The following is a 24368-nucleotide window of genomic DNA, read 5'->3' as shown; positions in this document are numbered from 1 at the left end:
CAACTACAATGTGTGGAGTCTATGCCATTACTGATCACAAAGAGATGAACAATACTATGTCAAAAGAATTTGTTTCCTTAGAGGTACAAGTTGTCCTTAACATGGACCCCATGAGTTCTCCAGGACCATATGGTTTTTCAGTTGGATTTTTAAACAACATTGGGATACTATAGGTAAGGATCTGTATGAAGCAGTCACAATGGCATTGAACACAAACAGGTGGGACAGTTCTATAAATGAGTCTTTTATAGTCTTAATTCCAAAAACCAAAAATCCTACAACTGTCACATAATTTCAACCAATTAGTTTGTGTAATGCTTTATACAAAGTAATGACTAAGTTCTTGGCCAACTGATTGAAGACAATATTGCCTAATATTATTTCTCCAACTTAGAGTGCATTTGTTCTAGGGGGACTAAGAGCTGATAATGTAGTAGTAGTCTTTGAAGCCTTGTGCTCTATGCAATGTAAAATGAAAGGTTTAACTGGGTACATGGCTCTAAACTTGGATATGAGTAATACTTATGACAGGTTGGAGTGGAGCTTTATTGAAATTGTGATGGAAAGGATGAGATTTAATAGAAGATGGATTGACCTAATTCTCAATTGTGTAACTACAGTCTCATACTCTCTCTTAATTAATGGATCCCCACAACCAGTCATTACTCCATCTCGAGGCATTAGACAGGGTGATCCATTGTCACCCTTTCTATTTAGACTATGTTCAAAGGCCCTAAGTCAAATGCACAACAAGGCAGAAGAAGCAAGGATGATAACTGGTCTACCACTGGGCAAAAGACAAATTCCATAAATCATCTATTTTTTTGTAGATGATAGTTTGCTATTCTGCCAAGCTTCATCTTTGGAATGGAGTAGGATGCTACATCTTTTAGGCCAATATGAAATAGCATTAGGGCAGAGGCAGAATAAAGAAAAGCCATCTCTTTTTTTCAATAAAAACACACAGCTCTCAACATGGGGTAGCATTACTAGTATTGCAGGGGTCAGAATTACCAGCTCCTATGAGAAATATCTTGGCCTTCCAGCTTTGATAGGTAGATCAAGAAACAATGACTTCAAAGAAATACTTGACAAAGTCAAGGGCAAAATGAGTAATTGGAGGCTAAAGTTTTTATCACAAGTAGGGAAGGAAATCCTGATAAAATCTGGTATACAAGCCTTTCCTACTTATTCTATGAGAGTTTTTAAACTTCTTAAAGGCTTGATGAAACAACTAAACAGGCTGATGAGAGGGTACTGGTGGGGTCAAGCAAACAATGAGAGGAAAATAAACTGGTTGAGTTGGGGTCTCAAATGGGGAAGTCCAAAAAGGTAGGGGGCTTGGTTTTAGAGATTTTGAGAATTTTAACCTCAAAGCAAGGTTGGAGGATTATTAAAAATCCAAATTCTCTAGCATCAAGAGTCTTGCAGGTTAAATATTTTCCTCATTCTGGTTTTTTTAATACTAAGTTGGGAAGCAATCCCTCTTTTATTTGGAAAAGTATTTTATCTGCCAAAACTCTACTTCTAGAAGGGACTATATGGAGAATTGGTAATGGCAAATCAATAAGAATTTGGTCAGATCCTTGGCTGCCTCAACCTACCATATACAAACCTCAAAATGGGAACAATTTATTGGGAGATGGTGCTAAAGTGGATATTCTTATTCAACCAGAAACCAAGGAATGGAACATAGCCTTAATCAAGTAGTTTTCACTAACAATGAAGCCGACCTAATAAGTTAAATTCCAATCAGTTAGAACAATCAGCAAGACAAGTTGGTTTGGAGAAGCAATGCAAATGGAGTTTTTATAGTTATGAGTGCTTATCACTTACAAGGGGAACTGCATGAAAGACAAAAATGACAAAACTCTCATAATTCCCACCCTCGAGAAGAATGGACCAGATTGTGGAAGCTTGCCATACCACCAGCAACCAAGAACTTCTTGTGGAGAGCATGTAGGAATATTCTGCCTACCAAGTTTAACTTGTGCAAAAAGAAAATTATAGGAGACCCCATTTGCCCAATGTGTCTATGTCTACTGGAACCAGAAACTACAAAACACATGCTTTGGGAATGTGCTTCACCTACTGATATTCTAGGTCAATGTTCTAGAAAAATTCAGAAAAATCAGCTATCATACAAAAGTGTTAAAAATTTATTGCAAGACATGTTCAAAAAGCTAAACAAGGAACATATGATTGAACTATCTTTAATTCCATGGAATTTATGGTGGAGAAGAAATGAATTTGTTTTTAAGAACATTCTCATTGATCCAAAGACTATGTTACACAAAGTGAATAAAATGATGCTCAATATTTCTACTTTAGACTCAAGAGATGTTAACCATACATTATCTACAAACACAAAAAGGGTTACATGGAAGTGTCCACCTCAGGATTTTTGTAAGATCAACTAGGATGTGGTAGTTGATACAAGCCAATGTAAACTAAGGACAGGTGTTGCTATTAGAGATGAGGAAGGCAAATTTTTGGCTATTTTGAGGAAGAAATAAGCTTCTTTTCTTGATCCGCTTCTAGCAGATGCCACAACTGCACTCAGATCAATCACCTTTGGTCTTGAACTGTGCATGAGCAAGGTAATTTTAGAAGGAGACACTAAAAAAGTGGTCAATGAAGTTCATCAGAGGAGGCAAAATGACAGTTATTTTAGGATGCTTATTTCAAATATCCAAGCTAGCATGGATAAGTATGAAGATTGTCATTTCAGCCACATATATGGTAAAGGCAATTCAGTTGCCCACAATTTAGGAAATGATGCCTTATTTGTAACAGATTTTATAGTTGATATGGAGGATCCTCCTAACTATCCCTCGTCCTTGTATTAGAACAAGTTATCAATGAATGAGGTTTTTTCTAAAAAAAAAAAAAAAAAGTAGACTCATAGTTTGTAATAGCCGCTAGAAATTCATTGGTGGAATCTCTATAGGTTTTAGGAACCTCGTGAAAATACCGTAAGTTTTCACGATTTGACCAATCGTGTAGGTTTAGTCTGTCAGTATAGCCAGAGTTATCACTCACTATGGTGTTAAAAGTGTGATTTTATTTATTTAATGTAGTTAGAACTGTCAGTTTGAGTTATGGTATGTGCCATTAGATTCAGTTAATTATTTAGGATTTTATGCCGCAACAATCTCATTCTCTATTTTTGGACGAAACGCTTGTTCGAAAACACGTTTTGCTTATTTTGAAGAATTTCGAGATTGAATTTCAATAAACGAATTGCACAGTTAGGTTTGTATGAATATTTAGGATTTTACAGTGCAAAATTTATGTTTCACTTTCCCGAAGTGAATAGTAACCTCTATAGTAGCATCTAGCACATTATTTTCAAAATCACAGTGTGAAATGTGCAAATCAGGTTAGAGAAGTTTTATTTGGACACTTGGCAGGATCTTAGCCACACTTGGTGAAATAGCATTAGACACTTGATACAAAGAAGAACAATGAGATGATTTATGAAGGAATCAAGGTGTGAGATCATATCACCAAAGCGAAACCCTATTCTTTTTTCATCTGATCAACCATATTGTGCTGAACAAAAGAGAGTTTCAACTCTAGTGAAATCCTAAATAGTTGAAATCTAATTGAAACCTCAAAGCTTGGTTGAAAACCAAAACCCTAAACAGTTTCCTCAAACTCTAAAATTGGCCTCAAAACCTTTTTTTATCCAATTTCTAGCATTATGTTTAATCACTTGATTAAATCACTTCCACATGTTATTAATTCCTCAAATTCATGTTATGATATCATTATCAAATCTTTTAAATTTTAAAATTTTGATTGGGTCAAGAAAAATTAGATTTGGACTTGATAGCATCCTAAACCCTAACCAAACCCTCTCTAAACCCCAAATTGAAGCCCACTTGTTTAAGTCCCATGAATTTTGGCCACCTTGGCAAAAATTCTAGAGGAAGTTTCCACCCACCCATGGAAGATAAATCTCTGCCCTCAACAGCCCCAAATAGTCCCTTGATGTGAGGGAAAAAAGCCACCTCATCACACCCCTTCTAGAAGGAAACAGCAGCAGCCCACTCCCCCTCCACTATTCTTGCCTTTTTGTGACCTAAGCACCATCTTTCAAGGGTCATTCAAGCCCATACCTCACCCTCCAGAAGTCTAAGGCGTGCAAGTTACCCTTCCTTTCATTTCATCACTTATCATCCACATTCTTAGAGAGAAATCAAAAAGAGCTCTCTCAGATATTTTTCTGAGTCATTTTTCCTGACATGTTTCGACCCTTTGTAAGTATTTTCACACAATGGCTCATTCATAAACTTTGTTCGTATTTGAGTTTACTTTTCGTGGATATCTTACTCATTTCAATTTGCTGTCATTTGGTTGTTCAAAAGTTCCTCTAACCATGGAGAGGTCATTTTGGGCGTTAAACTGGAGAGTGTGTTGTATTTTGGAGTTTTTGACCAAGAAAATAGACATATTTTGGTCCAAAAATTTTATGGAGTGTTGTTAACATGTTTTTATAAAGTTTCATTGTGGATTTATTACATGAATAAAAATTTTGATGAAAGATTTCTTTAGATTTAGAAACCTGAAAACTGGAAGTGGAAAAATAATTTTTGTTTGAGAAAATTTGAATATTTCATGGTTTAATCTTACTCCAAAGGATTTGATATTTTTATTTTATAATCCTAACCCTCTTATATGCATATTATGATGTTGTTTTGAAAATATTTAGCATTAGTTTAAAGATATGATTTTTCTATGCAAGAGGATTCGGTTAGACCTAAGATTTGATGTGTTTGGGTTAGATTCATGTTTTATTGATTTTCAGTCATGTGATTTTAAGTTTTATGGTTGGATCTAATTTATTACACATTTTTAAACCATCTGATGTTTTAGTTTGAAGATCTCAGATTTTTAAGCCGTAGAACAAGAGATTGATCAAAGCTAGTTAAGAAAAAGTTTATATTTTTGGACTAAGTGTAGAATCGAGAACTCCAAGTGTTGTTTTGTGATTTTTGGTGACTTTTGTTTGATGATTTAAAGCATATTGATCTTAGGATGATGTTATGATTATGTTAGATGTAACATTTAATTTTTTTCGAATTCTTGGATATGTTTTGAATAAGGTCAAGACTTGTGATTCAAGGGTTTGTTTTTGGCTAAAAAATTTAGATCTTTTTACTAAAAAGTTTGGTAGTGATGATTATCATTTCTTTTTAATGGATGTTTAAGTATGTTTTTAAAATTAGGATAGGAAGATCTTTGTTGTAAAATTTCGGTTTAATCATGAGTTTTAAATTTGAAAGAATTGCAACAAAAATAAGGGAAATAGCCTATGTAAGTTTCGGCCCTATAGAGTTTTCACGGTCGTGTTAATTTTAAATTTTTCTGATTTGATATTTGGGTTTAGGATAAAATTTACATGAGGTATGTAAATTTTGGTGATTTTTGAAATTAGGATGCAAATTCCTTAAGTTAAGGATAAAATGATCATTTTCCCACATGTAGAGGGTAAAATGATAATTTTGCTCTAAATTAGTATTTTTTTCATATTTGCAATTGTTAATGATTAAGTTCTAATGTTTAGAAATCACTACTTTCTGTTCTTTGTGATCGCGCTTGAGTTATGTTTAGAAACGCGAAGACCAAAGTAAGTTAGCTTTTAACTTACTATCAGTTTAATGTGTATGGATGACAAGTAAAGGAACTACAATGTATGTATGTATGTTATCTTATGTCTCATGCCAAGTACTTACATATTCGTCTGCCATAAATAATTTATTCAGTCATGAATTATGCATCTGTTGCGCAAGATATCCTGTCACGTTTTACTATACATTGCAAATACGTCTTTTTAAGTATGACAACTGTTACATGTATGCCATGTCATGTAATTTTCACTGTTGCAAGAATGGTATGTTAAGTATGTGGTCTGTTACATATTATGTCATGTTACGAAATGTTTCTATCTCAAGTAAGTAATATCTTTTGAGTTACATTCAAGTTAGTTATATCTAGGATACTCTCAATGTAATCATTATGATTGTCTTAGCATGTCCATTCGTAATTCACGCGAGATACTTCTAGCGAAATCATTTTGATTGTCAGAATTTAGTTCCAGTTTAGTTATGCAGATACTCCGGGCGTAATCATTTTGATTGTTAGAGTATTACTAGGTACTCCTGGTGTAATCATTTTGATTGCTAAGGTACGTGTTTTAAAATATTCATGATGGAATCATTCTGATTGTTTGAGTATCTCTAATGGAACATGTTAGGCATAATCATTCTGACTGTTCATTATTCCTGACGAAACGACTGGCGAAATCATTTTGATTATCAAAATTCAAGTCCAAGTTCATGTAAAGATAAGTTTCAGTTCAAGTTTTAGTTCATGTCAAGTTAAGTTTCAATTCAAGTTCAAGTTCAAGTTCATGTAAAGTTAAGTTTCAGTTCAAGTTCCAATTCATGTCAAGTTAAGTTTCAGTTCAAGTTCAAGTCCAAGTTCATTTTAAGTAAAGAAGTCATTTCAAGTTCATGTAAAGTTAAGTTTCAATTCAAGTTCCAGTTCATATTAAGTTAAGTTTCAGTTCAAGTTCATGTAAAGTTAAGTTTCAGTTCAAGTCCAAGTTCAAATTCATGTCAAGTTAAGTTTCAGTTCAAGTTCAAGTTCATGTTAAGTTAAGTTTCAGTTCAAGTTCATGTTAAGTAAAGTTTAAGATCAAGTTCATGTCAAGTTAGGTCTTAGTTTAAGTCCAGTTCAGTTTAAGCAAGTCAAATTCAATTCACATTTCAGTTTAAGTTATGTCAATTATGTTCTGTTGTATGTTAAGTTATGCTATAATTACTTATGACTTTGATTATGTATTCATAATTTTACTGTCATGCATGCATCATTAACTTGTATGGAGATTTTCTATTAACTTGCTGAGATTTGTAATCAAATTTTACTGTAATAGTCTCAACTACCATTTCTCTCGAATGATAGATCTTGTTACAGGATCTGAATGAGAGTCTAGAATCGACCAACTGGAAACTCTCGACTAAGCGACGGTGCGACGTCGATGATAATATAGTAGTTAACTTAAATTACTACTTGTACTTATGAAGTTGCATCTTCAATTTATTTTGATCATAACCATTTTGGAGTAGCGTTATGATCTTAACTGTTTAGTATGTTCTTTTTATATGAAGTATGTTTTAATAATTTAGAATATTTTCAGTTTGGTGCATAATATTGTTAAAAAAAAAATTATCAACTGTGAATATTGCATAATGCTATATGCATGTTAAGAATATTATAACTTTAATTGTCATAAACAAAAACATATAACATTATGTTGTATGTCCTGACATTTCAAATATTCACTCGATCTCAAGCATAATTTGAAGGCATCACATCATTTATGGTAATATAATTATAATTTATATACGTGTGCGTGTGTATATGAGCACTGCTATTCCTACAGAAGTTTTCCACCGAAAACTTCTACCGAAAGGCAAAAGTTTTTTTTTTTTTTTTTTTGCTTTTTTTTCAATCATTTTTTTAAACACTTTAAATATTTTTAAAAAATATAAAAAAATCATAAATTCATTTAAAAACATTCCTTAATCACGAAGTAAAAATAAAAAAATAAAAAATAAATAAAATTACCTTTCGGTATAAGTTTTCGGTAGAAAACTTATGTAGAAATAGCATTTTCCGTGTGTATATATATAATCTAAGGTACGATTTAAATGTGGACGGTACGTAATCGTACAGGCTCTGTACCGGCGACCATCACACAACTGCATTCCGCCGGCTTATTATGGCTGTGAACCAAAAAGTAGTTGGCCGTTGGCATGGGTCTAATGTACATTACATTATTACGTCCCCCGCATACATCTACGTGCCAGCTCGTGATTCCTCCTTGTGAGTCACAACAGGTGATCGGACGGCTGTGATAGGTTTAGTTGCTGTTTTAGTTAGTTGGACAGTTTGACTTTTCTAATCTGCTTTTAAATGAAATGAGAAAATATATAAAGCCGTACACCCTTTAGGTGTAGCACATGAATGGCCCGACAAGATCAATTGATTTTTTTTTTCTTTTAATATTTTTAAAAAAAAATTAACAACATTATTAAAAATTATTTTCTTAATTATAAAATAAAAAAAAAATTTAAAAATTATCGAGTCCATCCTCGGGATCCTTATAGGATTAGCTTTTCTCAAAAATATATAAAGTAAGTTTTTTTTTTTTTTTTTAATAAAGAGTAAATTTTATCATAAAAAAATTGAAAAATTTAATTTTTGTTAATGGATTACTTTTTTACAAAAAAAAATTATACAAAATTTGAATGAGTTGAAACTTGCACCTAACCTTACTAGAAAGAAATTGCCAAACTTTAGCCAGCTGGATAAATAGAATCCTAACAGTTATAAGCTCTGCCTTAGCACGTGCGACATTAACTAAGCATGCATGCGATTCCTCTCCTTGTTCCTTTTTTTTTTGTCAAAATAAATGTACAAGCTGTCTTTAATTAATTTATTCTGAATTAAGTTGGACGCGTTTTGAGTTCATTTGTATTTATTAGAACGGATATGAAAGATTATACGTGTCCCTCGTCTAATAAGATATGAAAGATTAATATACGAAAGATCGTAGTGAATTAAAGCAAAACATATGCTTATTTGCTAATTAAATTATGTGACATAATTAGACAACATAAATTGGGATAATTTTTTAGTCATATATTAAAAAATAAAAGGCTTAAGGCTCATTTTAAAAGTGAGATGAGATGAAAATATTATGAATAATAGTGAAATAATTTGTGAATGAGAGTAAAATAGTTTGCCTCGTTCACTTTCACAAAACTTTTCATGATCTCATCTCATCTCATGTAATCATTACAACTTTTTCAAATTTTTATCCAAAAAAATAAACAATTCAAAATTTTCAAATCTCAAAATAAAAATAATATTAAAAAAATATATTCTAACAATATTTTATTCCACTTTCAATTTTTATCTCATCTTATCTGTAAAAACAAATGAGACATGAGTTAAGATATTTTATTGGGTTTTGGAAATTGAGAGATAAAAAGTTAAATAAAAATATTATTAAGTTAAAAAATTATTAAAATATAATTTTTATTTTGAAATTTAAAAACGTAGTGTTGTTTTTTACATTTTGTTTGGAAGTTTAGAAAATTTGTAATGATTATGTAATGATTAGATGAAAAAGTTAAAGATTTGAAATTAAAAAATATTTGTATTTGAGTGATGCTTGAGAAGGAAATTATGATAAGTTTTGAGATTAAATGAGATGAGATGATCTCACTTCTCAAACAAGCCCTTAATTACTTACAAGATTCATGTGTATAAAACCCAAAAGGAAGAGATAAAAAAAAGGCCTATTATAAGGTAATTATATAATTTTGGCTGGGAAGATCATGTTGGAGTACTAGTACTTGATGATTGAAAGTGTATATCATGAATTATTTGAGTTTGTTGGAATTAAACCTAAACTTAAGCTATTTGGATTAAGATAAGTGACATTTCATGACGACATAATTGGGAATTAAAACCATGTTAATTGACATGGAATGTAGGTGATTATTTTAGTATAGAATTAAGAACGTTTAATTTGTTGCCAAACATTGGATTAAAGGTGATAAAAGCTTGCTACTGAATCCTAAATTAATATATCACACAATGATCATGATTACTTTGCTAATTATCTGAATTAATTAGAAACACTTGTCAAAGTCAAATCATACTTTAAAAGTACTAAACGACAATAAAAACCAAGGAAACTTAATGATTAAGAGGAAGATATATATGTTCAAAGCCTCAAAGTCAAGACATGCATAGACTATCAAATATATAAAAATATATTCTTATGGTAGGTAGAATATGATCGATCGATATTGCAGCTTCTAAATAATCCTTGCTGTTCTTTAGCTAAATCCATTTCTCTTTAGTTTAATTAGCTCCTGATTTGGTGGCTATAACATTTATATATGTAATCAAGGTTTATGAATTCTAATCTGCTGCATTAATTAAATTAAAATTATCATATCACTTGGCCTGAGAACCCTTTTTGGTATAAATTAAGCTTCATAATGTATGGAAAGCATGCAAGATGCCCGTGACAAGTTCAGCTTTATTTCTAATGTCAAAGGTGTAATTAAGCTGAAGCAACCTAGCCAAGAAGTTTGGTCACGTTGATTTATATATATATATATATATATATATAACCTTCAATCCCCATAATTAATATTTATTTGAATAATACTACATATAATTTTAGAATACATAAGTGTCAAGCAATTATTTTAAAAAATAATATAATTTATTATTAAAAAATTAATTTTTTTATATAGATATTTTTTTTTTTCAAAAATTATATGATTCTTGCGCATTCACGCCACCAATTTTCAAGATACAGGAATTTCTGGGAACTTGCTTCTAGCGAAGAAAGAAAAAACAAATATATATTCCAACTCGATTAGCTGTACGTTTTGCAGTATAATCAATGATGAGACAATCCCAAAGGTTGAACTGGCCGGGTTTTGTCATCCAAAGAATCAAAATGGGTAGAACCATTAAAAAAGAAGGAAAAAAAAAAAATTAGAAAAGCTGATTACTGAGAAGAAGAGATTAGATATTGATCTTCATCTCTTTCAGCTCTCGTTGTTGTTCCATGAAATTGTGTATTCTTTTCAACGCGACTTCCAGTGTCTGCTCGCTCATGTTAGCAAAACAAACCCTGAACCAACCTGGTTCAGAACAATGGCAAGACGATCCTGGAGATATATTTAGCTTTACTTCATGCAGTATGGAGTCCCAAAGAGCCAATTCACACCCTCTCGTTGCTTTCTCCAACAACGGGCTTAGATTCATCCAGCAAAACAACCCTGCATTTCCTTTCAAACACTCAATCCCAGCACTCCTCAGGCCTTCAATGATCATTTCGTATCTCTTCCTCAGCCTCTCTCGATTTGTCTTTATGTAGTTCTCAGTAAACTTCTTGTCGGACAACATGGCTGCCAACAGATGCTGTGTTTGCGAAGAAATTAAGGTGAAGCTCGACATTCTCCTCGCTGTAGTCACCACCTTGTCGTTGTACGAGTAAATCGTGCCAACTCTAAAACCCGGAAGGCCGAGGTCTTTGGAAAGACTGTAAACAATGTGAACTCTCTCTGCTCTCTTATAATTTTGGGCTGCGAGGACTTCTGCAATGCTTATGAACTCCGACGAAGAGAAGACAGATCCAGAGTAGATTTCATCGGAGACAAGATGGATGTTCTTGCGAGTGACAAAGTCGAGAATCTCTTCGAGAACTGCCCGTTGAATCGTCGCACCTAATGGGTTGGAAGGGTTTGTGATCAGTACCCCTCTGACTTTGATGTTCTTGGCTTCTGCAGCATTGTACGCGGCTTGTAAAGCTTTTGGAGTGATCTGGAAATCGTTTGAGCTGTCACAGTGGATTGGCACAATTTTTACACCGGTTCTCCACCTTAAATCTCTATCGAATCTGAAAACAAAAGAATTGAAATTGACATTAGTTCGAGAATATGGACACTCATGTCGTGGTGTGTCTGCCACATCGTTTCCTGGACTTCGATTGTTCTTACAAAAACAAGCCCGCGGGTATAATATTAAATGTCATTACATATTTGAGTGTGTTCTTTTTTCGGTAGACATGATAATTAAATTCATGCAAACAACTTTGCAAGGGGCTATTTCTTACCCTGGATAGTATGGGGTTGGAACAAGCAAAGCATCGCCAGGATCTGCCAGAATGAAGGTCAACAGTTCATTTGCTGCAGTTGCACCTGCGGTTAGGACCACTCTTTCGGGGTCGAATTTTGCTCTCCCTCCTCTTATTTTTCCCATGAAACTTGCCATTGCCTTTCTGAATGGTTGAAGTCCATGGTAATCTTGAAACAAAGCATTCTCTCTAAAGCTAGACACTCCTTTTGATCCCCAGCTAGAGGCTTCTGAGTTCTTTTCCAGGTAATCTTCCAGCAAATCAAATGAAACCTGTTTTAAGAAATAATAAACAAAGTTAGATGCAAATTTCATGAAAATGGAAGATATTTTAGCCCTAAAGAGATAAAATAAAAATAATTTTATAAAGATATGATTTGATGTAATTTGTTAAATTATAAATAAATTATTTTTATTATAAAATAATCTAAATAATTATCAATTTATAAAATTATTTTTACATAATTTATTTGAGAACGTAACAGTTCTTCCAAGAAACTCTAAACACCATCCTAGCTAGTTACATGCACTCAGTGTCAGTACTGTTGCAGATACTTACTTGATTTTCTGCCAATCCCATCTGTACAACTCCGGATGGATTACTGTGTTCATCATAAGGGTCTTCATCGTATGCTTTCCAGCCTGCAAAATATGGGGAATCTTCCCCATGAGTTTCAGAAACTGCAACTTTTGAGAGTCCCACAGCTGAAGGTTGTTGCTCAATCTCTATAGCCATTATAACTAGCTAGCTAGCTGTACTCTAATTGGAAGATGCAGTCCTTTAGTTTTTCAAAGAAAGCTGCTATATATGGGACACGTCGAGAGAAGCTGAGAAACTCAGAAGAAAGCTGAAAGCGTTGCTGAATGAAAACTTTGTCTTAGACCCCGTTATATATAGAAATATTGGTCCCCCAGTACCAGCTCAGAAAATGTTGGATATAAAAATTAAAAAAAGAAAAAGAAAAAGAAAGAAAGAACCATACAATCAATCATTGATTCAATATATATAGGATGGTGCAAGCGAGTGGCCCAGCATTTAAGGTTCGCGCACCGCTACTTGTTATTTTTTTATTAATTTTTTAAAAATATTTTTTAATATTTTTAGTTATTAAAAAAAATAAAAAATTTTATTAATAATTATTTCTTTAACTATTAAATAAAAATAAAATAAAATACATAAATTATAATATTAGCTCTATTAACATTTTCCTTCAAATATATAGTGAAAGCAATATGGACAATTAAAGCTCAGCTTAATTTTCTACATATGTATAGTTTGTATCCTAATTTTAATTGACAACGAGTAGCTCCTGTCATCTAGTCAAATCTTTCCTTGTCTCAATGATCTCAAGGAGATCCACACCGAATAATGGTTGGTGATGAGGGGCGGGTAGTACTGTTATTCTTTATAGTCTTCATTTCCTTTCTTTTCCGATTTCTCTTGTCAGAACAGATTGGGTTGTTATTTCCTTTCTTTTCTTTCTTTTCCTACTTTATGGACCATCTCATCTAATTACAAAAAAAAAAAAAAATTACTATTTATCTTAATTTTAATCATGATCATCTTTTTAATATTTTACTTATTAATACAATAAACAAGTTAGGTAAATCATTAAAAATAATTTTTTAATAACACTACTTATTTATAGCTAATTATTTCTTGTAAAAATAATTATTTTTTATTAAAAAGAATCTGTTTTTATCGTAAATAGTCATTCTCATCACAAATAATCCATCACAAATACTCATTTTTCTTATAGTGACTTAATATCATAGCATGTATGTGATGATGAAAAAATAATGATTGAAAATATGACGAGTAGCGACGTTACTCTGGAATTAATATATATATAGCATTACTTTATTATGTTTAATTGTGGTTAATTGGTTATCTCTAACTTGATCACAATCTATGGCTAATCAAATGTTGGGTTATAAACAAAGCTAGCTGGTCTAAATGAAAACAAAATCCTGCATTAATTATGAATAAATTTCCATTACAAAATTTTGAAGAGATCTAAGAGTAGTTAGGTTCCGGTCACCTGACAAAGATACCAATTTGCATACAAGATTAAGATTCTGATTTGAAAACAAAGCAATCAATGATAAGATAGAAGCTCCGGGAAGATCTGATGCCGGCCCCACACATTTACATATCCAACACAAGAAATTAAAATTGATGAACTTCAATTGGGTTTTGAGGATTGTATGCGTGACTGAGTATATATATCGGGCTCATGATCTAAGTATATTATATAGTTTACAATTATATTTTATTCTAGCTTGATCATGAGTTGCAGTCATAATTAATGGCTGGTCGATCTTATATATGCTTTAGTCATATATGAGATTTTAATCATGATCCAGTGCTGCCCAAGAAATTTAAAACGTAATTAGATAAATAATATTGTTATTGATCATAAACTATATATCAATCATTATCATTTTATCATTCTCTTATGTTTTATCATAGATGTTTGCTACACACCATTTATAGTGAGACATATTATAACTTAAAAAAATAAATAAATTAACAAAGCACTAAGCATTTTTTAGTATAGCACTTTCCACATCAGAGATGTGTTAATTGGGTGTGTAAAAAATAGTCGTCCTCGTTTGTTTTCGCAGATCAAATGAAATAAATTGAAATAAAAGTTGAAAGTTGAATAAAATATTGTTAGAATATATTTTTTTAATAATATTTTTGTTTTTAAATTTGAAAAAGTTGAATTGTTTATTTTATTTTTTGAAAAAGTTATAATTATGAGATGAGGTGAGAAGTTTCCTGAAAACAAATGAGGCATTAGATTTTCTCTTTATTAAAAATTAAAATACTATCTTCATGCCTTATTAATATTGGTTTTGAAAGAAGTACATGATTAGATCTCCTTGATTAATACATGATGCATGGCTTAATTATAAGTTGCACGCATATATACACATGACACAATTAATGTTCATGTGTACGCACATATATCATATTAAATACACGTATATATATTTTGGGTGGCAAAGACTGAAATATTGTAATGTGAACAAGCAATTTAATACGACTGGTGAAAGATATTTGTCAAGATCGTGTCGTTTGTGTAGTAGATTTCAACCTAGCTAGCTAATTTTTTAATAATTAATAATGAGGATAAAAAGAATATGCAGCTTAATTCAGATCAACGAACGACGTGAGGTTCAAGATCGATCACCGACGTGGCAATATATATGATATGATCTGCTCTTATCGGTAGATTGAATAATCTTCATGGATTGCTCAGATCCAGATCAGGACGACTGTTCGATCGACGGCTTCATACTCCTGTTATAAGGAAGGGGACAAGCTGAATCATTAACCAAAGCGGCGCCCGTCTTCATATATATATATGGAAATTATTCAGCAATATGATCACGCAAATTCATCAAGCTCGATCATTGCCGAGAAAGTGTCTGTGTCGTCCAAACTTCAAGTAGTTAGTGCATTCCAACTGCAAAAATTAGGAAGACGAGGCCGGAGGCGGGGCATGTCATGGAAGCACCCTCGACGTTAGGATGACAGTGACAGCAGGCCAATTTGGTTTTATCTTTATCTATAGGATCTAGGGATGGACCTGATTACTTATTGAAACTGGACTACTTCCTAGTCCCTGATGTGAACATCAAATATATATTATTTTAAACCCAAAAAAGTCTCTGGGATTACGTACTTTAAAGTTGTGGTTTTTCTTTGTTGTTTACAGCTAGCTAGCTTAGGTTGGCTCACTACTCACCGGACAAGAAAAATAAATATTTATGATGAATTATTTATAATAAAATAATTATTTTTATTAAAATTAATTTATCATAAATAAATAATTTTTTTAAATCTTAACATCTTTCAAAGTCTATATATATATATATATATATATATATGTAGTACCGGACCAATCAATTAGATGTCACTGCTTCCTCTAGTTCCTATATATGCAGTCTGCATGCAAAAGGAATGTGTTGGGTTTCCCCGAAATTATTATATTTTGCCCGCAAATGAGTATGGTAGGAGCTGGATCAGCAATGATCGATCGAAGTACTTTAATTATTATCTCATTTTTGTCATAGTATAATGAAATGATATTCCTCATCGACCTTTCATTTTTTCAAAGATGATATATAAAACTGTCCCGCGCACGTCTTTATATATACACTGAGAACAATATAAAGCTAGGAAGACGCCACGTGAGATTATTAATCATGCTAGCTACGTACGATCATGTCAATGAAAGAGAAGTTCAGATAGAATATTGGGTAGGTCAGATGTTAATTACTACTGACTCTGAGTCTCGTCATGGGCCAAGATGGGTAGAAATTTCGATCGTGTGATGTTTTCTCCTGATCTCTATCTTTGAGCTTCTACATATATTATATATATATATATATATATATATATATATGAAGTGATTGGTGTTGATGCATGATTTTAATGTTTTCAGAGACACGCTTGGAGAATTTGATCGGACCCAATTAATATGACCTTTGAGGCAGTAGTACTACTGCTGCTGCCGGTGTTCATTAATGCCTAAATTATAAGCAGAAACGCGCCAAGAATTGTCTGTCTTTATATGACAGAAACTTGAATGCAGGTTTTGCAAGTTATGATATATAAACTTTGCCTTACATTAACATATAATAAGTGTTTCCCGAAAGATGTTTTTGTCCATATATTGATTTTTTCATATTGTTCATGATGCAGTTGTGTAAAACATACATATATATATATATACATATATATATATAAACTGAGTTCATGATGATAAGCTTTGACTATTAAGACTAGTAATATATCATCTTCAAGACCTTCTAATATCAATTTATATTTCCTTTTTGTACTAGAAATTTTGTAGTTTTTTTTCCAACTCCACTTGATCTATATATATAGTTGATGAAGGAATAAACATAGCTAAAAAAGCTTAGGCATTAGGCATGCACAAGAAGAAGAAGTCAGATGCTTTTTTTAGCTTAATTAAAAATAAATAAATAAACATAGCTATGCAGACTACGTACAGGAGATGATGAAGGAGATGGAGTTGAGAGAGCTCCTCCCGGCCTCTTGGGTAAGATCAGTTTTTAAGATATAATGTACGTAGAGATCAGTTCTAATTCTTTCAGAGGTTAGAGAGAGAGAGATCTAGTTGCCCTTTTTTTTTTTTAATCTTTTTTTCTTTTTGAGTTTTATTTGCCTCGTTTGTTTTAGAGATAAAATGAGATGAATTAAAATTAAAATTAAAAATTTAAATAAAATATTATTAATTAAAATATATTTTTTAATATTATTTTTATTTTAAAATTTAAAAAATTGAATTGTTTATTTTATTTGATAAAAAAAATTTTAAAAATTATAATAATAAAATAAAAAATTTTTAAAATTTTAAATTTTAATCATGAAACAAACTCGTGGCCACCGATCAAAGCTACTGAATTATTTTTAATTTGTGTTTTTTTTATTAAATGTTTAAGGGAGTTTAAAAAATGTTTAAAAAACAATTACGCATTCGGCGGCACCAAGTGTGGATGTTTATACGTACGGACAATGCTACTGAGTCAAACAGCATGTATTAATGATGGCGTGTTCGGCCTAGACGTGCATTTATAAATTTTTCTCTTAAATACATCAATCTACTCATGATATTCACTTTTTTTAATTATTATGAAGGGAGAAAACAGTCAAAATGAAGGGAGAAAACCCAAAATAGCATTCCTAACGTGCACGTACTTCCTAAAGTTTTACTGAAGGGTGACATTACGTACCGACAGAAGCAACCTCACTGTGAGAAAAACGGATTTTTATAATTAATTTATTACAATTAAAAAATTATTCGTAATTAATTTTAATTATAAATAATTATTTCACTAAAATTAATTGATTGTAACTAAACAATTTTCTTATAGTAGACCTCTACCGAATGTGCAATTTAATTATTTTTTCAAAAACTTTTCAATTTCCTTATAATCTTGGTCTGTTTGGATATGAAATGAGATGTATTTCATTTTATCATTATAATTTTTTTAAATTTTTATATAAAATATAATAAATAATTTAATTTTTTTAAATTTTTAAATAATAATAATAATAATAAATAATATTTTATTCAACTTTTATTTTTTTATGTCAACTCATCTCATCTTAACTTAACTCACTATCCAAACAATATCGATATAATATTTTAAAAAAAATTAAAAACTCATTAAAAAATAGGAAAAAGCTATGTTGTCTCTCAAGTTGTACCGCTTGAATTTTTATTTTTACTTAATAATTAAAGTAGTGATTTTAAATATATTGATGTATTTTTTATTTTTTAAAAATATTTAAATATAGTAAAAACATATGGAGCACCGCTCTAAAAAAAATATCCTGAGTAGCACCGCTTTTAAAAATATATCCTTATCTACTAAATAAAAATAAATAAATAAATCGATAGAAAAAGTCGGTGGACATGGTAGGCTAGTGTCTTCTTTTGCCAAATAAGTTTTAGAGAAATGTCGGTTCACAAAGTACATGACCACCTAACCTCCAAATAATGTGAGATTATATATAGCCACTGGTCTTGCGGCCGGTATTGCCACCAGTCAAAAATCAAATCGTTATATAAAACGTACGTCAAATCGATATTTGTTTCATGATGTATTGTCACCAATCACACGTACGAAGTTTGTAGGACTTTTTGTAACAATTAAAGCTATATATGTTTGGTTAGTGGAATCGTTTCAGATTATTTTATTATTATTTATTATTTTATTATTATTATTTATAAATTATCTGAAATTATCTTAACATTCAAATCTAAGCCATATTTTTAATAATTAAGGCATTTGCACGATTCCTTGTCCCATTTTCGTATAATTTAGACTTTTGGAGTTATATATTTCATTTTCTGTTATATTGATTTTTAAAGTCTTATTTATATTTAAAATCTACACCAACTTATCTCATTTTATTATTATACTTTTTTAAAATTTTCACACAAAATATAATAAACAATTCAAGTTTTTCAAATTTTAAAATAATTTTTTCAAATTCTCAAATAAAATATAATAAATAATTTAATTTTTATTTTATTATTCACAAATCATCTCAACTTATCTCTAAATTCAAACTATTCCTAAATTAATTATTAAATATCACGTGCAATCCAGCTCGATCCTCACCAAACAGGAAGCTTATAGATCCGGCACACTCAGTACTACTACTGTCCCAATCATCTAACATTCATTACGTTGGAACTCATGATGAACTACTTTATATATATATATATATATATATATATATATATATAATATTTTAATTAGCAATCAGACTTGAGGCCAACACCTCGTAAATTCAAGTGCATGATCACTGCGCCCTTCACATGGCTTTAAAGAAAATATTGCAACAAACACCTTTATGTAAATTTATGATACTTCTATCTATTCGATTTTTCACATCAATTCATGTAGTTACCGCACAAACTCTCTTTCTCTCGCTCTTGATCTCTTAGAATATCTCACATAATTAATTATATATATCAATTATATTATGCCTTAATTAATTATATATTATACATGCATCTACACCATATAATATAATTAAAAAAAATCTATAGCATATATATTTTTGGAGTCTAGAGATTTGTTCCCTCATGCATTGTGCTATTATATATGACATCCACTCTTGTATTGAATTACCGGCCTCATCAAGTTTGGTTGGCTTTAAATATAGCATGCATAACAACATTATAAGACATTTATCTACGTAAGTAACATGATCCAAAATTCATGTGCCGATTATCGATCATGACTAGATCGAATTATCATTTGACATGCGTCAAAAATCCCATAATGCAATTTAATTAAGAGCATGATATTCTTACATTTGAAACAATGTAAAGAAACTGCATGTTGAGTTTGTGGGATACAAGAAATGAGACAAATGCATAACTAGACATGACAAGAGATGTAGAAAGAGCTATCAACAAGCCTGTATAGAGACATCATGTATATATTCAGAACTACCATGCATGCTGTCTTTCAACTTGCGGTGTCTCTACCTTCTGCAGTAACATAAATTAATCAATCATATAAAATAGCTAATACATATGAAATTGCTGCACTTACTTTGAATGCCAAAATGAGGTAATATAAATAATTAAGTAGAATTAACAACAAATATATATACAATGACCAATTAATACATTACAAAACCAGGATATATACTTACTTTGAATGCCGTGTCTTATGATGCTACTCCAAGATGATGGTTATGTGCAGGGAATGTTGCAGTTGGAATGCACATGATCTTTGGTGTGGTTTAGTAGCCCATCCACAGTGTGGAAAGCTCTCTGATCTCTCTCTCCCACAATAAACTTGAATCGTATTTTCTCTGAACATTCAATACTTTCTGAATTCTCAATTGAACTCTCCTTTTTCTTTCTTAAATTGTAAGTCATAACTTTGTTAGAACCTGTGGATGAATGCTCTTTGCAGGGAGTTGAAGAATATTGATCAGGCTGGAGGAGGAGGAACTTGTAAGCCGCGTACTCAGCACTAGATTATTCCATATTGAGGATTTATAGCAGATCCAGTTGTTCGTTCAAATGTCGTTTTACACTACAACAAATTTTACTTTTAGAGACAAAATTTATTAGGGACGAATTTAATTTCGTCCCTAAAAGTACTTTTAAATTTCGTTTCAAAACTTGGATGAGGTTCTCAGGAACAAAATATATCGTCTCAAAATTAGAAATATGTTTGAACGGGTAAGAATATATTCAAACAATGAGTTAATGTCTATTCGAATTGTTTAGTCTCTGTTTGAACAATAATCTTGGCGGGAAAATACATATAATTTTGCTGGGAAAGTTCAAAACAATTCGAATTTAAATGTTATGTTCGAACGGGCTTTTTTGGTAGGAAAATTTGGTGGGATAGTTGCAAAACAAGTTCGAACTAATTTGAACATCACATTTATTCATTCGAACGACTTGTTTGGTGGAAAATTATAAAAAATTAAATGGGAATTTGATTCAATTAATATTGTTTGAAGGGAAATGTTCGGTTCGAAACAGAATGAACGTAGTTCGAACCCAAAATAAACATTCGAACATGATTGTTTAATTATAATTATTTATTGAAAGGCATCCAAAATACCTTAAAAATAAATATTTTTTTAATTTATTACTTATCATTTCCAAAATATAAAAAATATAGATATATTATATAGTATTATTATATAGTGGTGAATTAAAATATTTCATATTCATAAATTAATTTTATGTAATTAATTTAAAAATATTTTAATGAGTTCTTTTATGTTAAATAAGTTTTTTAGTTAAATAAATATTACTTTATTAAAATAAGAAAAAAACATTTTTGACAATAAACAACCTAGCAAACACCAAAAATAAAAATCATGCACTAATTACTTCCCGAAAATATAATGTATGTTCGATACATAATGACTTGCATAATTTAGTATATTTTATTACTTCTTAACTTTAAACTTTAGTCTAATTTTATTTATTTTTATTGATTTTAGGCTTCATTGTCATCATTTAAATTTATTTCAAATTTGAAGAAAATGAAGACCCCATTTTACAAGCCTATCGCCTAGGAACTCTCATTTAAATTAAGATGTTATTTGAATATAGGAGCTACTGAATAAAAGAGAAAAGCACATGCAATACAGGTACTTATTTTGATTTTGAATGAAAACCAATGATGTGGCTTGCGTGGGGTTTTTGGGCTCTTGAACGAATATACACTGAAGTGGTTTGACTTGGCTTCAGACGTTGGAATGAAATACGAGCCAGTTGGTGTTGAGCGGAATGGATGCAGCTGAAAGAATCAACGTGTTACGCGGACGCAAGTGGGAATTGGACGGAGAGGGATTTATTTTTTTTCGTTTGAAGACGCTGCGACTGAGAGGCTGGGACGACAAAAGTATTTTTCAGTGTTCATTTTCTTTTATTCTTCTCAGAAAAATTATGATGAACTCGTTTATGTTGAATTTAATTTTTAGCATGAACTAAATTTTATTTACTCTAAGAAAACGATGTAATCTAGTTATAAACTATGCTTGATTTTCTATTCTAATTTGAAGTAATTCTTTTCTATGTTTGTCTGATTTATTCTGAGCTTATTGCTTATAATTAATTGATCGTTAATTAGATGATTTCGATCTTGTGATTTGCTATCGAAAGAGGAAATTATAGAATAGATCTTGGATATTTCGACATAGGTAAATATAGAGATCGAAAAACTTATATGAATCTATGTAGTATTAAAATTGTTGGTCTTAATGCTTTATTGTTTTATTAATTTGCATACTCTTGTGTAAAATGATGAACAAGAATATTCCCAATTGACTATCGGAAGAGGCATTTGGATGAATTGGAAATTTTCTAACAAACAGAGAGAATTAAATTAAATTAGTTAGATGAATAAAGCATAGTGATGAATTAGATGAAATCGAGTTCTTAGAAGTTTTCTTTCTCATTAATTGATCTTCGAACATCTTTCTTTTCCTTTGAGTATTTTTTTTGAATTGATTTTATTTTAAATTGCAATTACAAAAATATTAGTGACTTTTCTAAATAAAGTCGAGATTAGTATAATTTTGGTATTTTTCAAAAATAAGTTACCAATCCATGAGGACGATACTCTTCTCATCACTTTACTATAAAACTACGATACTGTGCACTTGCAATTTCGCACCGATCAAGTTTTTTGTACCGTTGTCGGGGATTGATTTCTTCTTATTTTTGCCAATATCGATACAAAGTAATCTTGGTTTTAATTTATAATTTTATTTTATTTTTTTCTTTCTCTCCAGGTGTGTTTTTTACGTTGGATGCGTCGTGCTAGAACTTGTGAAATTACTCATTTTGATTTGGAGATTGAAAGAACTCTTAGGTCACAAAGAAAAAAGAAAGTACTAATCATGGTTGATGGACAACATGATGCACAACCACGCACTTTGAAAGATTATGTATGGCTAGTTGTGAATGACAACTACTCGGGTATAAGACACCAAACCATTAATGCCAACAACTTTGAGCTCAAACCAGTCTTGATCAGCATGGTGCAACAAGCCCAATTTAGCGGATCACCACTTGGTGATCCCAATATTCATTTGGCAATGTTCTTGGAGATTTGCGATACTGTAAAGATCAATGGTGTTACTAAAGACACCACTAGACTGAGATTGCTTCCTTTTTCTTTAAGGAACAAGGCAAGAGGTTAGCTACAATCTCTACAATCGGAAAGCATTACTAGTTGGCAGGACATAGCTGAAAAGTTTCTTGCTAAATTCTTTCCACCTGCAAAAACAACCAAGCTCAGGAGTGAGATTGGTCCATTCAAGCAAAATGATTTCGAGTCACTCTATGAAGCATGAGAAATGTATAAAGATTTGATTCGACGCTACCCTCAACATGGATTGCCATATTGGTTGCAAGTTCAGATGTTCTATGATGGGTTAGATGGGCAAACTCAGACCATAGTTGATGTTGCTGCTGGTGAAACTTTGATGTCAAAGACAGCTGAAGGTGCTCCCTCTCTTTTGGAAGAAATGGCCTCAAACAACTATCAATGGCCAACCGAAAAAACTATGGCTAAGAAAGTTGTAGGGATTCAGAATTGGAGCCGTTTGCTACCCTTTCAGCTCAAGTTGCTTCTCTATCCCGTTAGATTTCAGCTTTGACAACCCAAAGGATACCACAAAGTGCAGAATATGCGGCAACTACAAGTATGATAGTTCCGAGCAATGAAGCGAGTCAGGAACAAGTCCAATACATTAACAATCGGAACTACAACTATCGTGATAATCCTATGCCAAATTATTACCATCCAGGGTTTCGAAATCATGAGAATTTGTCTTATGGAAATACAAAGAATTTGTTGCAACCTCCTGCAGGATTTTATGGTCAACCAAGCGAGAAGATGTCACTTGAGGATGCTATGGTTTCCTTTGTTGAGGAGACAAAAGCAAGGTTTAAAAAGACTGATTAACGGCAAGAAAACATTGAGACTCATTGTAGCAATATGGGAGCCACTTTAAAGAATCTTGAAGTGCAAATTGGGCAACTAGCCATGACCATCAATGCTTAGTAAAGAGGAACTTTTCCTAACAACATAGAAGTGAATCCAAAGGAACAATACAAGGCCATTACACTTAGGAGTGTAATAGAAATTGAGAGGTCATTATCAAAGGAAACTAATTTCATCCCTACAGCTGCAAACAATGGCCAAAGCAAGAATAAAATAAAAGAAGAGTAGATTATGGATGATACACTAAGAGAGACTGACATGCCTCCAGCAATTTCATTTCCTGACAATCCTCTTATTCTCCCTACTCCACTTTCTTATCCTCAACATTTTCAAAAATAAAAATTAGTTAAGCAATTTTCTAAGTTTTTAGATATTTTTAAGAAAATTCACATAAATATTCCTTTTGCAGATGCCTTGGAACAAATGGAAAATTATGTCAAATTCTTAAAGGACATCATTTCCAAGAAAAGAATGTTGGAAGAGTTCGAAACAGTGAAGCTTTCTTAAGAATGCAATGCCATTCTTCAAAAGAAATTACTTAAAAAATTAAAAGATCCAAAGAGTTTCACTTTGTCTTGCAC

General features: G+C 31.5%; 1 protein-coding gene and 1 non-coding gene across 2 annotated transcripts; both read right to left on the bottom strand.

The window, feature by feature from the left end:
• Positions 1 to 10495: 10495 nt before the first annotated feature.
• LOC108989760 (1-aminocyclopropane-1-carboxylate synthase 7-like) lies at positions 10496 to 12566 on the bottom strand. Its single transcript, XM_018963483.2, has 3 exons — positions 12299 to 12566; positions 11720 to 12012; positions 10496 to 11503 (listed from the first exon to the last, which is right to left on the bottom strand). The coding sequence occupies exons 1-3, from the start codon at positions 12473 to 12475 to the stop codon at positions 10627 to 10629; spliced, it is 1347 nt and encodes a 448-aa protein (XP_018819028.2). The 5' UTR covers positions 12476 to 12566; the 3' UTR covers positions 10496 to 10626.
• Positions 12567 to 23071: 10505 nt separating this feature from the next.
• Positions 23072 to 23178, bottom strand: LOC118349786. Its single transcript, XR_004802701.1, has one exon. It is a non-coding gene; the product is annotated as a small nucleolar RNA R71 (small nucleolar RNA).
• Positions 23179 to 24368: the final 1190 nt, after the last annotated feature.

Source organism: Juglans regia, chromosome 10, assembly GCF_001411555.2.
Source record: "Juglans regia cultivar Chandler chromosome 10, Walnut 2.0, whole genome shotgun sequence".
Lineage (NCBI taxonomy): Eukaryota > Viridiplantae > Streptophyta > Magnoliopsida > Fagales > Juglandaceae > Juglans > Juglans regia.
Note: the sequence above shows the minus strand (reverse complement) of the source record. Positions and strands in the feature narration are given on the sequence as shown.